Below are 22,325 nucleotides of genomic sequence, written 5' to 3'. Positions count from 1 at the left end.
GGTGATTCTAATGTAGTTGGTACCCTACATGTGTCTGTGACTGGGCTATTTGGGGTCACTGACACTGTTCCCCACCCCCACCAACTGAAGAGAACGTCTAAGGTTTTATTTTAAGAGCAACAACTAAAATGCTCTTTGATCCATGTACAGCCATAGACAAAGGCGGTGTGGTGGTACAGGCTGTGGCTGTGGGGGCCTAGCGTGGGAAAGAGCCTGTACGTCAGAAGATAAGTGTACGTGCCAGGGGGACAACGCTTGGCCACGTGATGATGTGGGTTCTTATTATTGTCCTTATTGGGGTTGTGTTTCATGGGCCACATGGCAGAGGGCTAAGCAGGCAGCCTCCTTCACAAAGGGGACAGCTGCCCCTGACTGCACCCCTGGCACCTGGAACCCGGTAAATTTCACTGTACTTAAGACATCTGATTTGACACGGGGACATATAATTGTTGTAAAGAGAGATGGAAAAGGCTTTCATCCTGGGACTCGGATGCACCTCAAATTAGTAACTGGTACCCATGAGAGCTCCTCATACCAAGTTTTTCACTCCTTTTAGGAGGAGATGAGGAGTGAATTTTCTATCTCTACCAAGACCAAAAACCTGTTCCTCTCTCTGACTGAGTCTACAGCCCAGACACTGAATGTCACTTCGTGCTATGTTTGTGGGGGACCCAACCTGGGCGACCATTGGCCTTGGGAAGTAAGGGAGCTGCACCCACGGGAGCCTTTTAATGAGATTGCCTTCATTGGAAATTACTGCATTTCCCACCCAGAAGGCCAATTCTCCACCTCGGTGGGGGATTTAACTTGTTTAGGACAGAAGTTTTACAGTGGCACTGCCCAAGAGACCCAGTGGTGGGGAATTCCAAACCACACAGGACCCCAGCCCCACCCACTGACCAACTTTTCTAATCTCCAGAGAGCATGAAACAATCTTACCACAAATACAGACTGGCGGGCACCCAGGGGCTGTATTGGATCTGTTGGAAGCAAGCTTACATGGTGCTACCTAGCAGCTGGTTTGGGTCTCGTGTGCTAGGCTCAGTCAGACCATCCTTTTTCCTGCTTCTCCTCAGACAAGGTGAAAAACTGGGAGTCCCCATATATGAAGAAAGATTAAGTAGACAAAATGGGGTGGGTGCCTCACAAATTGGCAATTGGAAAGATAACGAATGGCCTCCTGATCGAATCATCCAGTGCTATGGTCCTGCCACGTGGGCAGAAGATGGTCCTGGGGCTATTGCACCCCTATATATATGCTCAACCGCATCATCAGGCTGCAGGCTGTTGTTGAAATTATAACTAATGAAACTGCAAGAGCCCTCAATTTGCTGGAAAACAAAGCACTAAGATGTGCAACGCCATCCATCAGAACCGCTTGGCTTTTAGACTATTTGCTGGCCTCTGAGGGAGGAGTTTGTGGAAAATTTAACCTGAGCAACTGCTGCTTACAGATTGATGATGAAGGAAAGGTCATAGAAGGGATCACAGACAAGACGAGAAAGCTTGCCCATGTCCCCGTCCAGACTTGGGAGAGGATGGGGTCCCAATGACCTGTTTGGAGGGTGCTTTTCTGCCTTAGGTTGATTCAAAACCCTGATAGGGGCAATAGGCCTAATCCTAAGAGCTTGCTTAATACTGCCCTGCCTGGTCTCCCTGGTGCTACGGTCTATCACGACCATTATGGAGGCCATTACAGAAAGAAAAATGGCCACACATGTAATGATGCTATGGAAATACAAACCCCTAGATCAAGATGATGCTCTTTGACCCTGGGTGGGTCCGAGCATCAAAGGGGGGAATAGTGTAGCAGGGAGGAGGATCAGAAGAAAACGAACTAGGCCTGAGATCTGATAAAGTAGCAGGAAGTAGGATGGCATAGCAGAGAGATAAAACCTGAGAAATCTGAGTGTGGAGGTCACTAGCACTGCGGGGGGGAAGTCACATAGCACTAGGGTAAAGTACCCTACAGAATTAATATAACCATATATGGCTTAGACCCTGCTTTTTCTCTTAATCTGCTTGCAAGGGTCTATAAGGTGAAAGCCCTTTGTTCTCAGGGCTCAGCCTTTGGACACGAGTCCACTGGGTCTGTGCCGGCACAATAAGCGTTGTTTCCTGCTAATTGCCTCTGGAGTCTGTATGATTTCCCAGAACAGAATGGCTGGGTGCTGGTGGTTTATGCCTGTAATCCCAGCTACTCAGGAGGCAGAGATCAGGAGTTTTGTGGTTCAAAACCAGCCTGGGGAAATAATTTGCAAGACAGTATCTCGAAAAAAACCATCACAAAAAGGGCTGGTGGAGTGGCTCAAGGTGTAGGCCCTGAGTTCAACCCCAGTAACAAAAAAAGAAAGAAAGAAGAAGAATGGACTCTGGCTGATAATAACTTTTTCCACCCTGGTGCAAATTTCCTTTACTAATCAGCAAATTTTATTCATATGCTTCACCTTCACTCCATCTGTTAGCTGCTAGGCAGGTATTTTCAAGGATAATCACCTATCTTTGCAAGAAAAGGCTGCTGCCCCTTTAAATGATGAGACTCTAAAGTTACTTTGTTTCTTTCAGATGAAATTCCCAGAGACATTTACAAGGAACCAGCCAAAATCAAAATCCCACTGTGTAAACTTTGCTCCTTAAAATACTAGATTCTCCACCCAGTCTCTTTCCGGTCTGCCATTTTTGAAACATATGATGTACGAAGCCTGACATCGAACTGAGCACGCTCACAAAGGTGCCGCCTCTGCTATTTGAATGTATGAGTTTGCCCAATAAAAGCTCCTTGCTTTGTTTGCTGGGGAGACTTGCTTTGACAACCCCAGTGCACGCCTTAGCTGGAGTAATATAAATCCCTCTTTACTCTTGTTTTTTTGTTTGTTTTTTTAATTGGGACTGGGGTTTGAACTCAGGGCTTTAAGCTTGCAAAGCAGGTGCTCTACCACTTGAGCCACACCTCCATCCATTTTGCTCTGGCTATTTTGGAGATGGGGGTTTCGAGAGTGTTTGCCCAGCCTGGCCTCAAACTACGATCCTCCCGATCTCAGCCTCCCAAGTAGCTAGGATTACAGGTGTGAGTCACTGGTGTCCCACTCTCTTTACTCTTGGCTCTGGTTGTACTTATTGGTTTTCACTCACTGAGAAGCCAGTCCATTACTCTTGGTTACCCATGCACCGTTTCTAGAAAATACAGCCTGTTAAACACAAGCTTGCAATATGGAACTAAATGTGCTTCAGACCTTACCTAACTGCTAACCTAGCAACATGACAGCCACTGACACTGCAAGAGAGCAGAGAAAAAGTACAATTGGAGGACCCCTGGTGCATTGCATGCCTGCCTGTAGACCCCCGGCCTGAAGATCCACCCTGTGTTTCCCCACAGAACTGCCCTTGGCCACCCCTAGTGCTGTACACACCAACAGGTCCACTCTGGGTAGGGTGGACCTTAGAAGAGGGCTGGATAGGCCCTGGAAGCAAATTAGAGGGTTTCGAGTAGGTCCCCAGACTTGATCTAAAGGAGGACCTGTGACTGTGGTGGGCACATCCTCTAGATTCCCTGGGCTCTGGGAGGGGTTGGCCACAGGAGGGCCAATAAGGCACCTACCCAGCCCAAGAGCTCTGGTTGCCTGGGCTTGAGACGTGTACTGTGTGAGAAAGATAATCCAGTAGGATATAACAAGGATCACACTTAGAAACACTTAGGAGCCCCAGTTCCGTCCACTACTGGACACATATCCAAAGGAAAGGAAGTCGGGGGACATGGCTACACACCCATATTCAGAGCAGCATTATCACAACAGCCAAAAGACCAAATGTCTGTGTCAACTGGTGAATGGATAAGTAAATGTGTTCTATAATACAGTGGAATAGTATTCAGCTCTATAAAGGAAGGCAATTCTCCTATGTCTACATGGGTGAACCTGAGGCCATTCCTATTCATTTCCTCTGCTCTTCTCTGCCTTTCACCTCTCGCCAGAACTGAGTGGCCAAGATCGGGGCAGCCCTCTTGTGCTAAGTCCAGTGGATACGACCTCTCCGCTGCACTGACACTTCAGGCAGTGCACTGTGCTCTCCTGGCTTTCTTGTCTAATATTCTCAGCTGGATTAGGAGCTGGGTTAGGGCAGTCTGGCTTGTAAAACCACCTGCACTTGGCACAGGGTCTGGTACACAGTAAGTGCCCAACAAACTTAGGATTTTAGTAAATAAGAATGGAAATCTTTGGATTGTAACATATGGACATCCTGGGCCTAAATAATATGTTTTCATCTGCCTTCATCTCTTCCCTCATCCCCTCCCCAACACCCCCTAGCCGTACAGACAGCCGTACCCAAATGCTCTGACTTAGGGAGTGTGTTGGGGTGTCACATGGACAAGGGACGGACTTGTGTTGGTTCATTTGGATTGTCAGCTTGATTGGATCAAGAACCACCTAGGAGATTAGTAAATGCACCTCTGGGTGTGTCTGTGTGTCAAGTGTGAGGCCTTGAGTTCAAGCCCCAGTATCACCACCCCCCAAAAAATATATATGTGTATGTATGCAGATGTGTATGTATGTATATATGTGTATATGTATATGTGTATATGTGTGTACGTGTATATGCATATGTGCGTACGTGTGTACGTGTATATGCATGTGTGCGTACGTGTGTGCGTGTATATGCATGTGTGCGTACGTGTGTGCGTGTATATGCATGTGTGCGTACGTGTGTGCGTGTATATGCATGTGTGCGTACGTGTGTGCGTGTATATGCATGTGTGCGTACGTGTGTGCGTGTATATGCATGTGTATATGTGTGTATGTGTATATGCATGTGCATATGTGTGTATGTGTATATGCATGTGTGCATATGTGTGTATGTGTATATGCATGTGTGCATATGTGTGTATGTGTATATGCATGTGTGCATATGTGTGTATGTGTATATGCATGTGTGTATATGTGTGTATGTGTATATGCATGTGTATATGTGTGTATGTGTATATGCATGTGTATATGTGTGTATGTGTATATGCATGTGTGCATATGTGTGTATGTGTATATGCATGTGTGCATATGTGTGTATGTGTATATGCATGTGTATATGTGTGTGCGTGTATATGCATGTGCATATGTGTGTGCGTGTATATGCATGTGTGCATATGTGTGTATGTGTATATGCATGTGTGCATATGTGTGTATGTGTATATGCATGTGTGTATATGTGTGTGCGTGTATATGCATGTGTGCATATGTGTGTACGTGTATATGCATGTGTGTATATGTGTGTATGTGTATATGCATGTGTGTATATGTGTGTATGTGTATATATGCATATACATACACATGATGGCACTATTGGGAGGTGATGAGCAGTAGGAGGTGGGGCCTAGTTGGAGGAAGTATTTGGGGGGACGTGTCCTTGAGGCTACATCTGGCCTGGCCCCTTTCTGTCTCCCACTCTCTGCTTCCTGTCCATCATGAGGTGAAGAAGCTCCCCCACCACACGCTCCTGCCGCCATGATGTTCTGCCCACGTGCATGGGGCCAAGCAACCAGGGACCAAACCCTCTGAAACCAAAATAAATCCTTCCATAAGTTGTTTATGTCAGGCATCTTGTCACAGTGACGAGAAAGCTAATACTCACCAACTAGCCAGACTAGTTGGTTGTAATTCACCAACCAAGTCAAGCTCCTGCTTTTCCATCTTTTTTTTTTTTTTTTAAATTTTTGCTGTACTGGGGTTTGAACTCAGGGCCTTCACTTTGAACCCCTCTACCAGCCCTCTTTTGTGAAGGGTTTTTTTGAAGATAGGGTCTCACAAACTCATTTGCCTGGGCTGGCTTCAAACCGTGATCCTCCTGATCCGTCTCCCGAGTAGCTGGGATTATAGGCATGAGCCACTGGCGCCTGGCTCTTCCACCTTTTTTAATGGACCATTTTCTGGGAGTCTTTCAGGAGGAAATAGAAGAAAGGAAGCTTCAAACCCAGAGAATGGTGGGAAACGAGGTTGGCAGATTTTACAGTAAATCCCCAAGTAGCCACTGCTCAGATTCTACCGTAAGTATTTCAGTATGCTTGCCTCACATTCTCACCACCTAGCTGTCCCTCCAACTGCATGGAAGCCCCTCCAATGACATGACAATGCCCAACCTGGGGGCCAGAGGCTCCTTCCGGTCTGGGCATTCGATGTCATTACCACTGTGTGATTTTAAAGAGAATGTAGATGTCTCCGGACCGGTTTCCTACCTTCCACTTCTTGGAGGAGGATTTGAGCCCATGGAGTTCATGGTCTTCTCCTTCATTATTAGCAGTCAAAGGGTGGAGTCTGCCGTGCCTTCTGGGGCTGCTGCCCTGAAGAGGGAGACCATGTCGCCTTCCCAGGAACTGGAGTGTTGAATCATGAGACTCCATTCTAGATGTACGGCTTTGGGCGGTTCCCTCGCCTCTCTGACTCTGTTATTCTATTAAAAAAAGACTGGGTGAGGTAATGCTGGCGAGGCACCTGCCACCATGCAGAAAAGGGGCAAAGAAGTGCAGCCCCTTCCTTCTGTCTCTTTAGCCAAGCAGGCCAGGGAGCTCACAGTTGTCTGCCAGCGCAGCCAGCACAGGTGTCTGCGCTCAGGAGGTCAGTGTCCCCTCTACACAGAACCACTATTGTTCCGGCCAAAGGAGCCAGATGTGCAGGTGACTCTTGTGATGGGGAGACAGCAGGGTGGAGTCAGGAGAGGGGCTGTGAGCAGAAAGGAGAGGTGGGGGAAAGCCGTCCTCCCTAGAAGGGCCTCATCGCCTAGCATCCGGAGCCATCTGGGCAGCCCTCTCTTGTCAGGGCTGTACCATGAGCTCGACAGCGCTCTTGGTGCATAGGAGTGAGCGGCTGACAACGGAAATTCATTTCCTCACAGTTCTGGAGCCAGAAGTTGAAGATCATGGTCAGGATGCTTGGATTCCTCTGGAGCCTCTCTCCTTGGCTTGCAGATTGTCACTTCCTCTTCCCCCATGTCTTCACATGGTCCTCCCTGTGTACTTGTTTGTGTTCAAAGCTTCTCTTGTAAGGACACCAGGCATATTGGATTAGGGTCCACCCAAGTGACCTCATTTTTGCTTTTTTACTTCTCGAAAGGTATCACCAGGACTGGGGATTGGCTTCAGGGAAGAGGGCTTGCCTAGCATGCACGAAGGCTATGGGTTTGATCCCCAGCACCACAAAAATAAATAAAAGGAAGGAAAAAAGTATAAGAGGAGCAATGACAGAGGTGGTTCCATTTTGGATGAGAGAGGCACTTTAGAAACAGATACATAAAAGGGGAATGAGAAACAAAAGTTTTCTCACAAAAATAACAAGCCTCTCACCAAAATAACAAAATGCAGCTTCGAGATGTGGGCGCAGGCCAGGATGAGCTGAGCAGACCTCTCAGAATGCCCAGTTCAATAAGGAAAGGGATGGAGGGACAGGTGGCCCGGTTCAGTGAGAAGCTGACCAGGCGCCAACCAATCACAAATATAGTTTCAAGGTAGAATAGCTGGACCTAAGCCAGACAGAGCCCTGTGTCACCTCCTGGACGTCAGCCATTGTTTGGCTTAGCTGTTTCGCTAAGTCCCACCTGTCAGGCAGCTTTGCTGTCCTTTCAATAAACTTTGTGCTTGTTTTACTCTTAACTCCTGGTCCGGCATCTTCAATCATTGACTATGCCAGGACACGAACTCGGGAACAACAGTCCAGTATTGGAAAGAAAGAAGGAAGGAAGGAGAGAGGGAGGGAGGGAGAGAAGGAGGGAGGAAAGGAAGGGAGAGAGGAAGGAAGGAGGAAGGAAAGGAGAGTGAGGGAGGAAGAAGGAAGGAAGGAAGGGAGGGAGGAAGGAGGAAAGAAAGGAGAGTGAGGAAAGAAGAAAAGGGGAAGGAAGGAGGGAAGGAAGGAAGGGAACGAGGGAAGGAAGGAAGGAGGAAGGAAAGGAGAGTGAGGGAGGAAGGAAAAGGAAGAAAGGAAGTAAAGAAGGAAGGAGGGAGGGAGGAAAAGAAAGGAAGAAAGAGATGAAGGAAAGAAAAGAAAGGAAAAAATCAAGGAAGGAAGGAAGAAAGGAAAAAATTAACAGATAAAATTAATTAAATACAGTTAAAATATTTAATTCTAGGGTTGTATTACCTCATTTCAAGTGCTAAAAATCTACATTGGGGCAATTGTCAGGTCGCAGAATGTCAGAAATGAGGGGTCCCCAGTTCCAGAGCCAACTTGGAAAGAAAACACTCCCAAGAGGCAGACAGCAGAAGAGCAGGGACCCAGAGAAGAGGCTGATGGAAACCCAGAGCTCAAGGGAACTCAGGTGCACCCCAAGATCAAGTGCCATGCCACCCTGAGAGGCAGGGAGGGGCAGATGTTGGCCCAAGACGCCCTCCTTAAGGAACATGCTCAGCGCTGCATCGTGTCGGGGGAGGGCACAGAGGGACAAGGAGATCCCAACCCTGTCAAAGTAGGAGTAGGTGGAAAAGCAATTACTATGTCTGGGGAAATGGGAGCTGCAGGTTAGCCCAGTGGTTAGAGCACAGGCCTAGCCCTGGGTTTCATCCCAAGCATGCACAACAACAAACAACGAAAATCCTGAAGGTAATTGGAAGCATTTATGGGACTGGATTCCAGAGAAGCACCAGCGCACAGGAGTTCTACCCTGACCCGGGCACCTCTAGGAGGCAAAGCCAGGACCAAGGCAGCTGCTCGACTCAGACCACGGGTGAGTTTTAAGCAAGGTGAACTGTCCAGTACAGGAGGAAGGAAATGGCCTGCCTTAGAATCCTCAACAGAGAATGTTCTAAAGAAATCATGTCCCCACACCCCAGGGTGACACCAAAGCAGAGGCTGGGGCCACCTGCTGAGGTGCTGCAGAGGGGCTTCTGCTGTGCAGAGGGCAGGAGAAGGTGAGTCCCTGCACCGAGGTGCCTACTGATTCAGCGTTTGGAGCACCTGCCCCCTTTCACAGAGCACTTCCCCAGCACCAGGCAGCTAAGCAACTGAGCTGAGCTTTTGCTACCACCTCACCTTCCCTAAACCCATGAGCCTGTCACCCCCACTTCTCAGAGGAGGAGACTGAGTCATAGAATGAAGTAAGTTCTCACAGGGAGAAGTTCGCCTGGCAGTATGGCTTAGTGGTAAAGCACCTGCCTAGCATGCACCAGGCCCTGGGTCCCTTCCAGAGAAACACGCTCAAACAAACATAAAAAGAATGGGGTGGGATGGTTCCAGGGCCTGCCCCTACCACACACCATTCTCCCTGCCCAGTCTTCCCTGCCCAGGCTCCCCCAGATTCATTGCCAGCTGGCCCTGCTCACTGGGGCTGTGGGAGAAGGTGGTCAACAGGACTGGATTTGCCACAGCTCGACTGCAGCTGTGATCACTATTTACAAGTTTCCTCCACCCTTCTGCATGTCCTGGAGTCCGGGAGTGCGTGCTCAGACATTCCCTCCCCCCAGCTTGAGGACAGCAAGGGCAGAGAAGTGGGCCAGACACCAGAGTCCAGCCCCACAGACAGCCGCTTCCACATGGCGAAGCAGGAGCTCCAAGCAGGAGTACACAAAGAAGGGCTTTGATTGGTGTCTAGCCGGTGGGGCCTCTCCCCTCTTCCCGGCCCTGGGCCTCCCATGAGCCTGATTTAATGGGAGACTTGGGCGATGAGCAGTTCCTTGTGACACACTAATCCCAGCCTTCTGACTGGACCACTGCCCCAGCCAAGGCCACTCCAGAGTTCTGGGAGGACTCCGGTACCAGGTGGCCCCAAGGAGGAGCTGCCGACCTGGCAGGTGAGTCAGTACCAGGGCCCGGGAGCCTAAGACAGGAGTGAGGAGCTGGGATGGGGGTGAGGGGGGTGGCCGACCACATCCCAGGCTGCCTGTAAAACAAACCAGCATGCTAGTTTGCAGGGTGAGCCAGACCTATCTGATGTCACCTTTGGCAAATTCAGAATGCAGAAGGCCTAGTTAATGTGAGTTGCAGACAAATGAGTACTTTTTCAGTCTAAGTATGTCCCAAATATTGATATCACGGTATTTTATCTGGCTATGAGATGGCAGGGAACAGCCTTGAGAGGCAAGCATTTTTTTCATTGCATACAGTTCATAAATAGTACTTTTTAAAATTCAAAACTAACTGCTTTGGGTATATGTAGAGTTGAAGCAGTGACTTTTTACCCTGAGTTTCTAAGATATAGGATCACGTCCTGATTAGCTGCTCACCTGGCTGAGGGTGTCCAACTACCAGTTCCTCCTACCGGAGTTCCAAAATGTCTATTAGCTTCGCCATTCCTGTCCCAGCAAAACCTACATGGTACACACAGCATACCAATCTATCGGTCTCTATGTGCACATATTCGTACATCTGCCAGCCAAAGAGGTGGTTTTTGCTTGGTTCCTGTGGGCAGCTTCCAGCCCCCAGAGCTCCCTGGGATACTCCCTGGGATCCTCCACGTCTCCAGGTGCAAGTTGGGTGATGCTCACTACGATGTTAAGAGAGGGAAGAGGTCCATGTTCCAGACCAAGGCACAGTGCCAGGCACGAGATAGAAATCACATGGTCTTCATGACAGTCCTTTTGGGGGGTACTGCTACTGTCCTCAATTCGTACATAAGGAAACTGAGGCCCAGTTAGGTTAAATAACTTGCCTCAGGTCACACAGGTGGTAAATGACAGCTGTCTATCACTGGCTTTCCTAGCGAGTTGGCTCAGAGATGCTTTGGCTCTTCGTGTCAAAACAGACTTGGTGTCAGATAGAGTCGATTCAACTCCAAGCTCTGTCACTCACTAACTATAGGTAGGGGACCCATGAAATCTGGTCACGGATAGGAGCAGGATGGTAAAGGGGCCTCGCAGGCACCAGAGACAGTCAGGAGAGGAGAAAACCTAGGCATAGAAGAGTCGCCTTAAGAGCATGTGGTGGGAAAGCAGGTTGGCACATGCCATGGGTTGGCACATGCCATGGGTGAGAGGCATTCTGTGACGGAGTGCTGCCTGTGTGTAGGTTATTTAGTTATTTAATTACACACCATGACTCTGCTATCCCCACAGAGGACAACCAAGACTCAGGTGAAATCACCCGGCCTGCAAGTGGGAGACACAGAAATGTAAGCCGGGTCCCACTTTGTGCCGCCCCGGCTGCCTTTTTGATGCTGACAAAAATCACAACTTAGATTTGAGTCTCACCCCTCGCTACTTTGGCTGTGTTACCTTGGACAAGTGACCTATTATCCTGCACCTATTTCCACCTGTGTAAGCTGGAAATGATATTGTCAGCCCTGACTGTACTGTCCCCCCCGCAAAAAAAAAAATGGAAAAAAAAAAGAGAGAGAAAAGGCAAATAATATTTTCTTCTTTTGGCAGTGCTGAGGTTTGAACTCAGGGCCTCATGCTTGCGAGACAGGCACCCTACCACTTGAGCCACTCCACCAGCCAGAAATTCACTGTTTTGAGACAATCGCAGAAGGGTTTCTAATATCACTGCAGGAAAAGTGGGGAGTGGCTCAAGTCGCAGAGCACCTGCCTACCAAGTGTGAGGCTGTGAGTTCAAACCTCAGTACTGCAAGAAAAACAAAAAAACCAAACCAAAACAAAAAACCCAAAGTAAGTGTGCAAAGGTAAGTGCACAATTATTGCAGCCCTGACTTCCTCTGCCAGGGACGACTGGGAGAGGCCAGAACAGAGGAAGCAGAGCCTTTCTTTTTCCAAGGACTCAGGGTCTTCCAGAGGCAGTATGTCGGAGGGGGTGAGTACCCTGAGCTCTCCTTCCCTTCTTCCCTCCCTCCCTCCTTCTCCATCAGCTACACCCCATGACCTCTCTGTGGGTCCTAGCACCCCAGAAGAGAGTGGGTTTAACAGTGACCTTGGGCAAAGGCTCTGCAGGGTCTCAGCAGACCCTGGGCTCACTCAGGCATTGGGAAGGGAATGGAGGCTGTTCTTTCTTCTTCCTGATTCCTCTCTGCCCAGGTGGGGACATTCCGCATGATTCCTGAAGAGGAGCAGGACCTCCGGGCCCAGCTGGAGCAGCTCACAACCAAGGACCATGGGCCTGTCTTTGGCAAGTGCAGCCAGCTGCCTCGCCACACCTTGCAGAAGGTGAGATGGCTGGGGGTGCCAGGTGGGGCCTGCCCAGGGAGAGAACATGAGGAGTCATTGTCAGGGATGAAAGTGACAGCATCCTCTCTCCTGTGGTAGGGGTCTAGTCTCACTGTCCAGGTCATCCTGGACCTGAGAATCTGAGCTGTTCTAGAAACCATCCTGGGGATCAGGATCTAGCAGCAGCTGGGCTGGCCAGTCCTCAGGCCAGCCTAATCCAAGACTCCAGGCTGGAGCCTCTGGACTAGGACTCACCCTAGACCCAGCTATAAGGAGCACTAATTAGAAAGTGGCCCTGGTCCAAATTGCTGCCCTCATTGGACAGACAAGAGGCCCAAGTTCTAGAGCCAGATCTACTTCCAAGTTGCTGTGTGACTTTGAGCAAACAGCCTTCCCTCTCTGTGTCTTGCCTTCTACCTTACCTCTGAAATACGGTGGTTGAATTAACTCAGAGATGATCGGACTGTGCTGTGTGGAGGTTGATTGAGCCATCTTTGGGTCACTGGAGAGGATGAAAAGTGGCTGAGCAGAGCCTGGGCTCCTGGCTCCCTTCTCTACATCTCTGGGCAAGTGAGGTAAACCATGATGTTACCCAAAGAGAGAGCTCAGCCATTCTCAAAGATCTCCTTGCCCATCGAAGGGGACGGGGTGGGGAGGGACAGGAGGCAGGCTGCCCTCTGCTGGGGATCTTTGCTTTTGAAAAGCTCAATATCAAGCCTGGGAGGCCACATAAGAGAAGTGATTGAGCTGAGTGGAAGCCTTGCTCTGCCCCTTGGGCAAGAATGCTTCATCTCCAGGAGCCTCAGTCTATTCATCTGAGAGATGGGGATAAAAACACCAACGATATCAGGCATGGTGGAGCATGTCTGTAATCCCAGCACTCAGGGAAGCTGAGGCTGAGGGTTGAGAGTTTGAGGCCAACCTTGGCTACATAGCAAGACTATCTCAAAAAAAAAAAAAAATTCAAACCAACCAACCAAACAAACAAAACCCAGCACCCATGATGGGCTGTGGCAAAGACTGAAAAGCACAGTGCCCAGTAAGTGTGGGCAGTTATTGCTAGAGATGCTTTGACAGCTGGGGATATCCTGCAAACAGGACAAGCAGTTTGACCTGACTTTGTGCAAATGTGACCATCAGCATTGCAGACGCTGCCATCGTGGGCAGAGGAGATGGCCCGGCTGCAGCCTCCAGGGTCCTCTCAGTGGGCTGGCTCTGGTAGGAGCCCCACCACCTATGTCCCGCACCCCACCGTGCCCACCTATAACACGGTGTCCGCACACCCTGTTCCAGGCCAAGGACGAGCTGAACGAGAGGGAGGAGACCCGGGAGGAGGTGGTGCGAGAGCTGCAGGAGATGGTGCGGGAGCAGGCGGCCTCTGGGGAGGAGCTGGCCCTGGCGGTGGCCGAGAGAGTGCAGGGAAGGGACAGTACCTTCTTCCTGCGTTTCATCCGTGCCCGCAAATTCGATGTGGGCCGTGCCTATGAGCTGCTCAAAGGTGAGGACTGTGCTGGAGAGATGGCCATGGGAGGGAGTGCAGGGGATGAGGAGGGCGTCCGCTATTCCCTGGCACTAAGAAGACCCATTCCTGCATGGGGAGGTCACTTTCTCCGTCTCCCTATTCTTCCCAGTAAAATGTGTGTGTGTGTGTGTGACTTCCAGACCCCTTCAGCTCTGACAGCAAGTGAACGACTGAGAGGAATGACTGAGCTAGTGAACGAGTGACTGAATAAGTGAGTGAATGAATGAGTGAATGAATGAATAAGTGAGTGAATGGGTCAGTGAATGAATGCGTGAACAAGTGAACGAATGAATGAATCAGTGAATGAGTGAATGAATGTGCTAGAGGACAGGTGAATGAGCGAGTGAGTGAATGAACAAATGAACGGGTCTGTCAGACCCAGATTTCTGCAGGAATCTCCTCTTCTTTTGATCTTGGGGCTCAAAGAGTAGAACTGGGCTACCATTGGATGTCAAAGGGAGGTGCATCCTCCTCCTGCCGGCCCCCACGTCGGAGTGTCTCTGGAGTGCTACAGGGAGGTGGGTGGGGGCCCCCCACTGCAGTTACATCAAGATAAACCTGGAGTTCAGGGAACTGAAGACAGTGCCCGCCCTGGGAATGGGCCACGGGGACAGCCCTGCCTGGTCCTCTGGAGCAAAGGCAGTTTCCTAAAGAAATCCAGTCTTTGGTGCTGGTGCAGGGAAGGGTGTGGACAGGCCCTCTGTAGACTAGTGGCTTTCTCTGACTTCTTCCCTCCTTCCCCAAATGTCAATTCAGTGCCGTGCTGTGCCAAACACTAGGCAAGGGGCACAGAGGAGAATAAAAAAGACAAGAGTGCCCTGCCTAAATATTCTGACAGTGGACATAATAAACTAGATAAAGAGTAAAGCAGATGGAGGCCGGGCGCTGTAGCTCATGCATGAAATCCCAGCTATGAGGGAGGTGTAGGTAGGAGGATTGAGGTCTGAGGTCCAGACCCTGGTAAAAAACATGAGACCCTATCCAAGAGCTAACTAAAGTGAAGAGGGCTGAGGACATAGCTCAAGTGGTAGAGCGCCTGCCTAGCAAGCATGAAGCCCTGAGTTCAAATCTCAGTGCTTAGTGACAGAACACTTGCCTAGTGTGCTCAAGGCCCACAAATCCCCATACTGAAAAGAAAAGAATATAGAGTGTTCAAGATAGGGAATACAGAGAAAAATAAAGGAAAGATACGAAGGGTTGAGGGATTCAAGTTTTAGGTAAAGTGTCAAGGAGAGTCCCAGTATAAAGAAACTTTGGAAGAAAAAAAACCTGAGGAAATGACATGTCTGAGGGAAGAGCAGCTGGACAGAGGGAACAGCAAAGACAAAGGTGAGATGGTGGGATGTGACCGGGTGTTCCAGGACAATGAAGAGGTTGTATGGCAAACTCTCCCCAAACACCTCCTCTGGGCCCAGCCCAGCTCGAGTATCCACACGGAGGCAGGGACCTGTTCAGCCTGGATTAGGATGGAGTTTGGGGACAGTGGAGATGCAGCTGGAATCGGGAAGGACCTCTGTGTCTAGCCTGGAGTTTGGATTTTACCTTGGGGGCTTCTCCCCTGCCTGCCCACACTCCTACTCAGCAAGCCCAGTGTGCAGTGCCCATGGGAAGGAACGGAACAGGAAATCGCCATCCCCATATTTCAGGCTATACCTCACGTTTGCACAGTGCTCAACGCGTGAGCACTAGAACCTCGTGTGGTTGTAACAGTAACTCAGTGAGGTAGGCGGATATTTTTCTCCCTAATTTGTGGAGAGGAAACATGGGCTCGGATAGGTCGAGTATTCTGCTCGGTCACACACAGGGTGGATGTGGAGGAGCCCAGCAGGAGGTGGGGTAGACTGAGGCTGGGAAGGCTTCCTAAGGGGGCTCCCTCCTCCAGGCTATGTGCACTTCCGGCTGCAGTACCCTGAGCTCTTCGATGGCCTCTCCCTGGAGGCTGTCCGCTGCACCATCGAGGCTGGCTACCCTGGTGTCCTCTCCAGTCGGGACAAGTTTGGCCGAGCGATTATGCTCTTCAACGTCGAGAACTGGCACTGTGAAGAGGTCACCTTTGATGAGGTCAGTGGGGGGGGTTCTCCCGGCCCCCTCCTCCATGGCTGGGCTGGGCTCCCTCCCCAGGAGAATTCCTAGGATGTGCCAGGACAGCTGGAAAGTCCAGCACCCTCACAGGCAGGGCCCACCGGCCAGTAACACTCCCCCCACCCCATGATCCCCACCAAGTACCGGGGCGGGGTGGGGGGGAACAGCTGCGGGCCAGGATCTGGGCGAAGTGCTACCAAATGCTGAAAGCTGAGCCCGACCGAGGGGACAGAGATTAGTGGACCGTGGGCTGGAAGAGATTCTGGGAAGTGCCCGTTCTCTCTGCAGTTCACGTGTGCAGTTCTACTTGTCTGAGCCACATGGAAAGCTTAGGACCTGTCTTGGAAGAACTTTGGCATGTGTCATTGAGCTTTAAAAAGATTTTTTAAAATTAGAAGACATGTTACAAACTCATTTTAGAAAGTGCTGTCTAGTTGCTCCAACACTACTTATTGAAGAATCCATCTTTTTGGGCTGGGGGTGTCGCTCAGTGGTAGAGCTCTTGTCTGTCATGGGCAAGGCCTGGGGTTCAACCCCCAGCACCTCAAAAAAGTGCCCATCTCTTCCCGGTGACTTGAGATGTCATCTTTGTCATAGTCTATGTTTTCTTCTGTACGTGGATCTGTTTCTGGAGTTTCTAGTCTGTTTCATTGGTCTCTTTGTGTAGCCCTGCTCCAACGTCACACTGTTTAGTTACAGAAATCTTATGGCATGGGTAATGTGTGTTAGAGCTAGTTCTGTCCTTCTCGCTTTGCCTTTTCTGGGCTTTCTTAAAGATTTATTTTTCCCTATGATTTTTAGAATTAATTTGTTTACTCCCAAGGAACCTTGAGGGTATTTTTCATTGCAATAATGCTGAGTATAAATAACAAATGTGAGTGGCTCACGTGGTAGAGCGCCCGCCTAGTAAGTGTGAGGCCCTGAGTGCAAACCCCAGTGCCACCAAAAAAAAAAAAAAAAAAAAGATGTGGAGAGAATTGGCATCTTTACCGTTGCCACATCCATGGTCGATTGTTCTGTCCACAAACGTGGAATGCTGTCTCTTTTACTCAAGTCTACTTTTGGGTTTTCAGGAATACTTTCACGTTTTCCGCGTAGATGTTGTGCACCCGTCTCTTTAAATTTGTCTTGGGTGTTTATTTTGTTGTTGTTGCTATAAATGGGTCTTTCCCTTCCATTCTTCTAGAAGGTATTGTTTATATATATGAAGATCATCTTCACATGTGCAGTTTGTGTTCTGTTAGCTTACTGAATTTATGTTTATTTTATAATGGATTGTTTGGGTTTTCTAAGTATACTACTGTCTACAAATAAAGAAGAGAGTTTTTCTTCTCTGTTTCTAATTTTTTTTTGTTGGGACTGGGGTTTGAACTCAGGGCTTCAAGCTTGCAAAGCAGGCGCTTGAGCTACGTCTCCAGTCCATTTTGCTCTGCTTATTTTGGAGCTGGGGTCTCAGAATGATTTGCCTGGGCTGGTCTGGAATGGCGATCCTCCTGATCTCAGCCTCCCAAGTAGCTAGGATTACAGGCTAAGTCCTTCCAAGAACTGGAAATCCTTCCATGGGGTTGGAGTTAGTGAGCATCCGTCTTTTCCTGACCTTGTTCTGGATGGCTCCTGGGTTTTCCCACTAAGTAAGATCCTAGCTTTAGGACTGAAGTTTCTTTAAGGAAGAGATTTAAAAACAGAGTTTTTGAGCTGGATGAGTGGCTCAGTAGCAGAGCATCTGCTTAGCAAGCATGAGGTCCTGAGTTCAAATCCCAGTGCCATAAAAAAAACATATTTTTCTTATTACATAAATTGGTATCTATTCTTTTTAGAATATATGAAAAATTGCAAGCAAACCTAAACTCGCCCATAATTCTGCTACTCAGGGAGTTTTACCATTTACCTTCCCACTGATTTCTACATACACAGACACAGACAGACAGACACACGCAAATATCTTTCTTACGACGATGGGGTGGTAGTGCGCAATGATCTGCCGTGAACGCTTCCTTGTCGTTAGACTTCTGTGTCTTTTCTGGGGAGTACACCAGGGTACCCCACAGCTTAGACCTAGTAGAATTGTGCCTGTCCCTTAGTGTCGGTCCCGGTATAGGGACAGGGCTGTGATGTGCTGGCCTCTGCCCATGGATGTGACATTCACGGTCATCTTCTCGGTACACATCACAGAGGGGGACGGTCCTAGACGGAAGCCTCTAGCACCGATTAGTTCTTCCCCACCCCCCCACCCTGACCTTGACCTTGAGCCTGAGTTATCTTCGGGGGTGGGATCTTACGCCCTGCTTGCTCTGTGCTCTAGATCCTGCAGGCATATTGCTTCATCTTGGAAAAGCTACTGGAAAATGAGGAAACTCAAATTAACGGTTTCTGCATCATTGAGAACTTTAAAGGCTTCACCATGCAGCAGGCTGCTGGGCTGCGGACCTCAGACCTTAGGAAGATGGTGGACATGCTCCAGGTGAGGCCCCGGGTCCCCAGTTTCATGTGCTGACACGGACCTGAGAAGTTGACTGGCTAGTACTATAGAGAGCAGTAGTAAGGGCTGGATGTGGTGTTCACACCTATAATCCGTGCTATGGGGTGGTGGAGATGGGAGGATTGCAGCTTGAGACCAGCCTGGGCAAAAAGTTAGTGAGACCCCCATCTCAATAAATAAGCAAGGTGTGGTGGTTCACATCTGTGATCTCAGCTACATGGGAGGTGGAGGTAGGAAGATGGCAGTCTCAGGCTATCCTGGAAAAGGAAGAGACCCTATCTGAAAAATAACTAAAGCAAAAAGGGCTGGGCAGGTAGCTCAAGTGATAGAGCACTTGCTTAGCAAGTGTGGGATCCTGAGTTTAATCTTCAGCATGACCGAAAAGACAAAAAAAAAAAGAGCAGTGAAAACCACAAACTTGCACAGCGATGAGAGTTTGTCAGTCACGTGGTCTTTATTTCATTGACTCCTCAGGAGTATTTTCTCCCTGATTTCCTGCTCAGGGATTTAAGTGACTTCTCAATGTCACACAGCACTAGAGTGGCAGAGGCTGGACTTGACCTAACTTCCATCTCCTGACCAGAACCCCAGGCTCTCTGTCAGTGCGTAGTCCACTGCCTCTCTTTGCTTTGTGACTTTGTCCTGAGGGAGGGGCATCAGCAACTCTGCCCACTTACTCCTGTCCATCCTGACGGGAGGGCCAGCGTCCCCTCTTAGCCCTCCTTAGATCTGCTATGTGTGTGTTAGGAAAGACTAGGTGGGAGGTCGGGGCCCTGGAAGGGACTGAAGGACAATGAAACGTGACAATGGTGTCCCTGTTGTCTGCAACTGCAGTCTGCTCAGTGGGTTTGAATAAACCCAATCGCTAAGCATCCAAGCAAGACTTCCATTCCATTTCTTTACCGAATTCCGGGGTTCTGCATGGGTGGGAGGCATAGAGGCTGCCTCACTTCTGCGGCTTCCTTCCTGCACCTTGGTGCTTCAGAGAAGCTGAGGCTCGCCGGTGGTCATCCTGGGGACAGAGCCTTCAGTGGGCTGTCCTCCAGAACTACATGGATGCTGGACAAGTCTGTCCTCATGCCACGGGGAGAGGCAATGTGTGTGTGTGTATGTGTGGTGAATGGGAGCCTCCGAGGCCACTGGGGCCATGTGGGTCCCCTCTCTGTCACCACAGGACTCCTTCCCAGCCCGGTTCAAAGCCATCCACTTCATCCACCAGCCGTGGTACTTCACCACCACCTACAATGTCGTCAAGCCCTTCTTGAAGAGCAAACTTCTTCAGAGGGTGAGTGTGTGGCCCGTCCAGGGCAGATGCTCCACGAGCTGGCGAGTGGGTGAGGACCTCACCTGAGCCCTCCTCTGACTCTGTGCTTCGGTCCTGAGCTGAGTGGACCTCCCTGACAGCACAGCACAGAGAGCTGTGGAAAAGGATGTCATCAGGCCAAAGATGGCAACTGCGGCTTTGTCCCTCTGTCCCTCTCTTCTCCTCCTCCCTCATCCTAGGCCGCCGCCCACTCAGCTGCCTCCCTCATTTCCCTGCAGGTCTATGTCCACGGAGATGACCTCTCTGGCTTCTTCCAGGAGATTGACAAGACCATCCTGCCTGCTGACTTTGGGGGCACTCTGCCCAAGTATGACGGCAAGGTCACTGCAGAGCAGCTCTTTGGTCCCCGGGCCGCAGCTGAGAACACAGTGTTATGAGAACATGTCCTGCCATTGGAACTGTAGCTAGCTCCCCTGGCCTCTGCTCGGCTGTCCTGGACCCAAGGCTGGACAAAGGGCTGCCCAAGGGAACTGCGTCTCCCCCAAGCCTCCCTAAGCTTAGGGGAGCTCAGGTGTCACCTTGGTCCCAAGCTGGATGGAGCAAGCGAAGCAGGGGAATTCTCTTGGATAGGTGAATTGGGGGCAGTTCGAGTCCCTCCTGCTTCTGAACCTGTAGGACAGTGACTTGTGTGAGTTTGAACTTCAACGACTCTAGTTACTTAGGCCTCACAGCAATTTCCTTTGTAACAGTTCTGCTATCCAGGGTAAAAAACAGGCAGAGACTGGGTTCAAAGCCCCCCCAGACACCCGATAACAATAAAAAGAAGATTTAAAGAGATTTAAGTTCAAACAATTTGACAAACGAGTGATCTTGGCGGTGAGGGGTTTTCCACACAGAATTCTGGGGTGGAAGCAGCCTTGGAGCAGCTTCGTTTTGGGGTGGCCAGCTCCCCTCATTCAGGTGCAGCCCTGATGTACATGGTGACAGCTAGGAGCCTGGACCTCTTTCTGGGTGGCAACCTTGTCTCTGTCCATCTGTCTTGGGGGAGTGATGTCCTTCCCACCAAAAGCTCAGTCCTCCAGACCCCATGCCTTGGTGGTATCTTCTCTGTCCTCTGTCCTCAATAATCCAGCTAAAGCTCTTTGTGCTCACCTTCAGGCTCTCTACAGCGACGAAATTACACTAAGTCTGCTCTGCAAGTTTTGGCAAGCACAGATGCTGTCCTCCATGGGGCTGGCTTTGTGATGTTTGAGTGTGTGCTCATTTTTACGGCTGAGAATCCCTGCGAGCAAGTAACTTCCTCCTTTATACCAGGCACGGTCAGTGGCTCATGCCTATAATCCTAGCTACTTGGGAGGCTGAGATTGGGAGGATCGTAGTTCAAGGCCAGCCCGGGAAAAATAGTTTGAAAGATTCCATCTTAAAAAAAAGCAGAGCAAAATGGACTGGAGGTGTGGCTCAAGCGGTAGAGCACGTGCTTTGCAAGAGGGAAGCCCTGAGTTCAAACCCCACTCTCACCAAAAACCAAACCAAACCAAACCAAAAAAACCCAGCACAGTCAGCAGTCCATGGTATTTACTCAGTACTTCTGAGCTGGAGGTGGAGTCATGGCAAATTATGATTGTTCTGGGCAGAACGGGGAGAGGTTGACCAATGAGGACCCCCCCACACCAAGTCCCTCTTAACTACTTCGTAAAAGCTGAGGCTCCCCATTTTCAAATCAAATCTTATACAGACCCTTAGTATATAAACCTAAAAGGAAGCTCCTAGGGCTGGAGGGGGCTCAGCAGCTCCACCTCTCACCCTGCGGCACATCCCAGGAGCTCCAGCTCTAGGAAGACATTCAGGGACGGGAGTGTGGGTAATAATGTCCGTTGGGAGCTGGGTGTGGTGATGACAGTGGAGACAAGCATTGTCCAGGTGGAAGGCATTGGGGACCTCTGCAGAGGTGGCAGAGCAGGAGACAGCAGAGATGGGGATGAGTTAGAGAATTTAAAGGAATGAGTACTTTTCATGGTTTCAAGATACACTTCAAGAGTTATATCCCAGGACCGGCAGAGTGGCTCACGCCTGTAATCCTAGCCACTCAGGAGGCAAAGGTCAGGAGGATCGCAGTTCAGAGCCAGCCCAGGCAAATAGTTCGAGGGACCCAATCTCAAGAAAACCTATTACAAAAAAGGGCTGGTGGACTGGCTCAAGGTATAGGCTTTGAGTTCAAATCCCAGTACACACACACACAGACACACACACAAAAGAGTTATATTCCAGTGCTGGCAGAGTTGCTCAAGTGGTAAGAGTGCCTGCCTAGCAAGCATGAGGCGCCCTGGGTTCAAACCCCAGTGCTGCCAAAAATGAATAAATAAAATAGTTATATTTCAAATCTGAGGGGAACAGTGGTCAGTGGTTAATCCTGTTTGTTGGTTGACTCCTATCTCTCCTCCAGCCCCTAAGTGCCAGGAATCTTCCTGGGGGCAACCCAGACCTTCATGATTTGTGGCATCTCTAAATCTATGAGTGAGATCAGGATGGAGGAGAAAACTGCAGGCAGATGCCAGGCAGCAGGCTCTTGGTACAGCCGTAGCTTTTACTCAAACCCTAACAGGCTGCTGGGGTCCCCCTTAAAGTCTGCAGGACCAGGGCGTTAGCTCAGGGACCCTGTCTGACAAGAAAACCCAGTGACTTTCTGAGGAGGAAGTCAGGAGGTTGAGAGCTGGTGAGTTTGCTCGACTGTGGGCTTGCACTGCCCCCTGCTGTCCTCATCTGGGCACGGGCTGGGCTGGATGGACCAGGCAGACAGGCCACCCTGCCTGGGAAGGTGGTGCTGCACTTGGGAGAATGGGTATGAGGTCCATGAATGTTAAAACCTGACCTGTTCAGCCCCACAAATTCCAGCTGCCTATGTATGTGATTCTCT

General features: G+C 49.8%; 1 protein-coding gene across 1 annotated transcript; it reads left to right on the top strand.

The window, feature by feature from the left end:
• Positions 1 to 9,285: 9,285 nt before the first annotated feature.
• Rlbp1 (retinaldehyde binding protein 1) lies at positions 9,286 to 20,477 on the top strand. Its single transcript, XM_020165481.2, has 8 exons — positions 9,286 to 9,760; positions 11,627 to 11,714; positions 11,936 to 12,064; positions 13,358 to 13,562; positions 15,469 to 15,647; positions 17,971 to 18,129; positions 19,322 to 19,432; positions 19,690 to 20,477. Exons 2-8 carry the CDS (start codon positions 11,703 to 11,705, stop codon positions 19,846 to 19,848), a joined length of 954 nt encoding a protein of 317 aa, XP_020021070.1. The 5' UTR covers positions 9,286 to 9,760; positions 11,627 to 11,702; the 3' UTR covers positions 19,849 to 20,477.
• The last annotated feature ends 1,848 nt before the right edge of the window (positions 20,478 to 22,325 follow it).

This window comes from Castor canadensis, chromosome 19 (genome assembly GCF_047511655.1).
Source record: "Castor canadensis chromosome 19, mCasCan1.hap1v2, whole genome shotgun sequence".
Classification (NCBI taxonomy): Eukaryota; Metazoa; Chordata; class Mammalia; order Rodentia; family Castoridae; genus Castor; species Castor canadensis.
Note: the sequence above shows the minus strand (reverse complement) of the source record. Positions and strands in the feature narration are given on the sequence as shown.

Excerpts from the sequence above, each read along its gene's own strand:
- Rlbp1 (XM_020165481.2), top strand. Across the intron at positions 13,563-15,468 it reads TGCCTATGAGCTGCTCAAAG|GCTATGTGCACTTCCGGCTG; the intron begins GTGAGGACTGTG and ends TCCCTCCTCCAG. Across the intron at positions 18,130-19,321 it reads AGATGGTGGACATGCTCCAG|GACTCCTTCCCAGCCCGGTT; the intron begins GTGAGGCCCCGG and ends CTGTCACCACAG.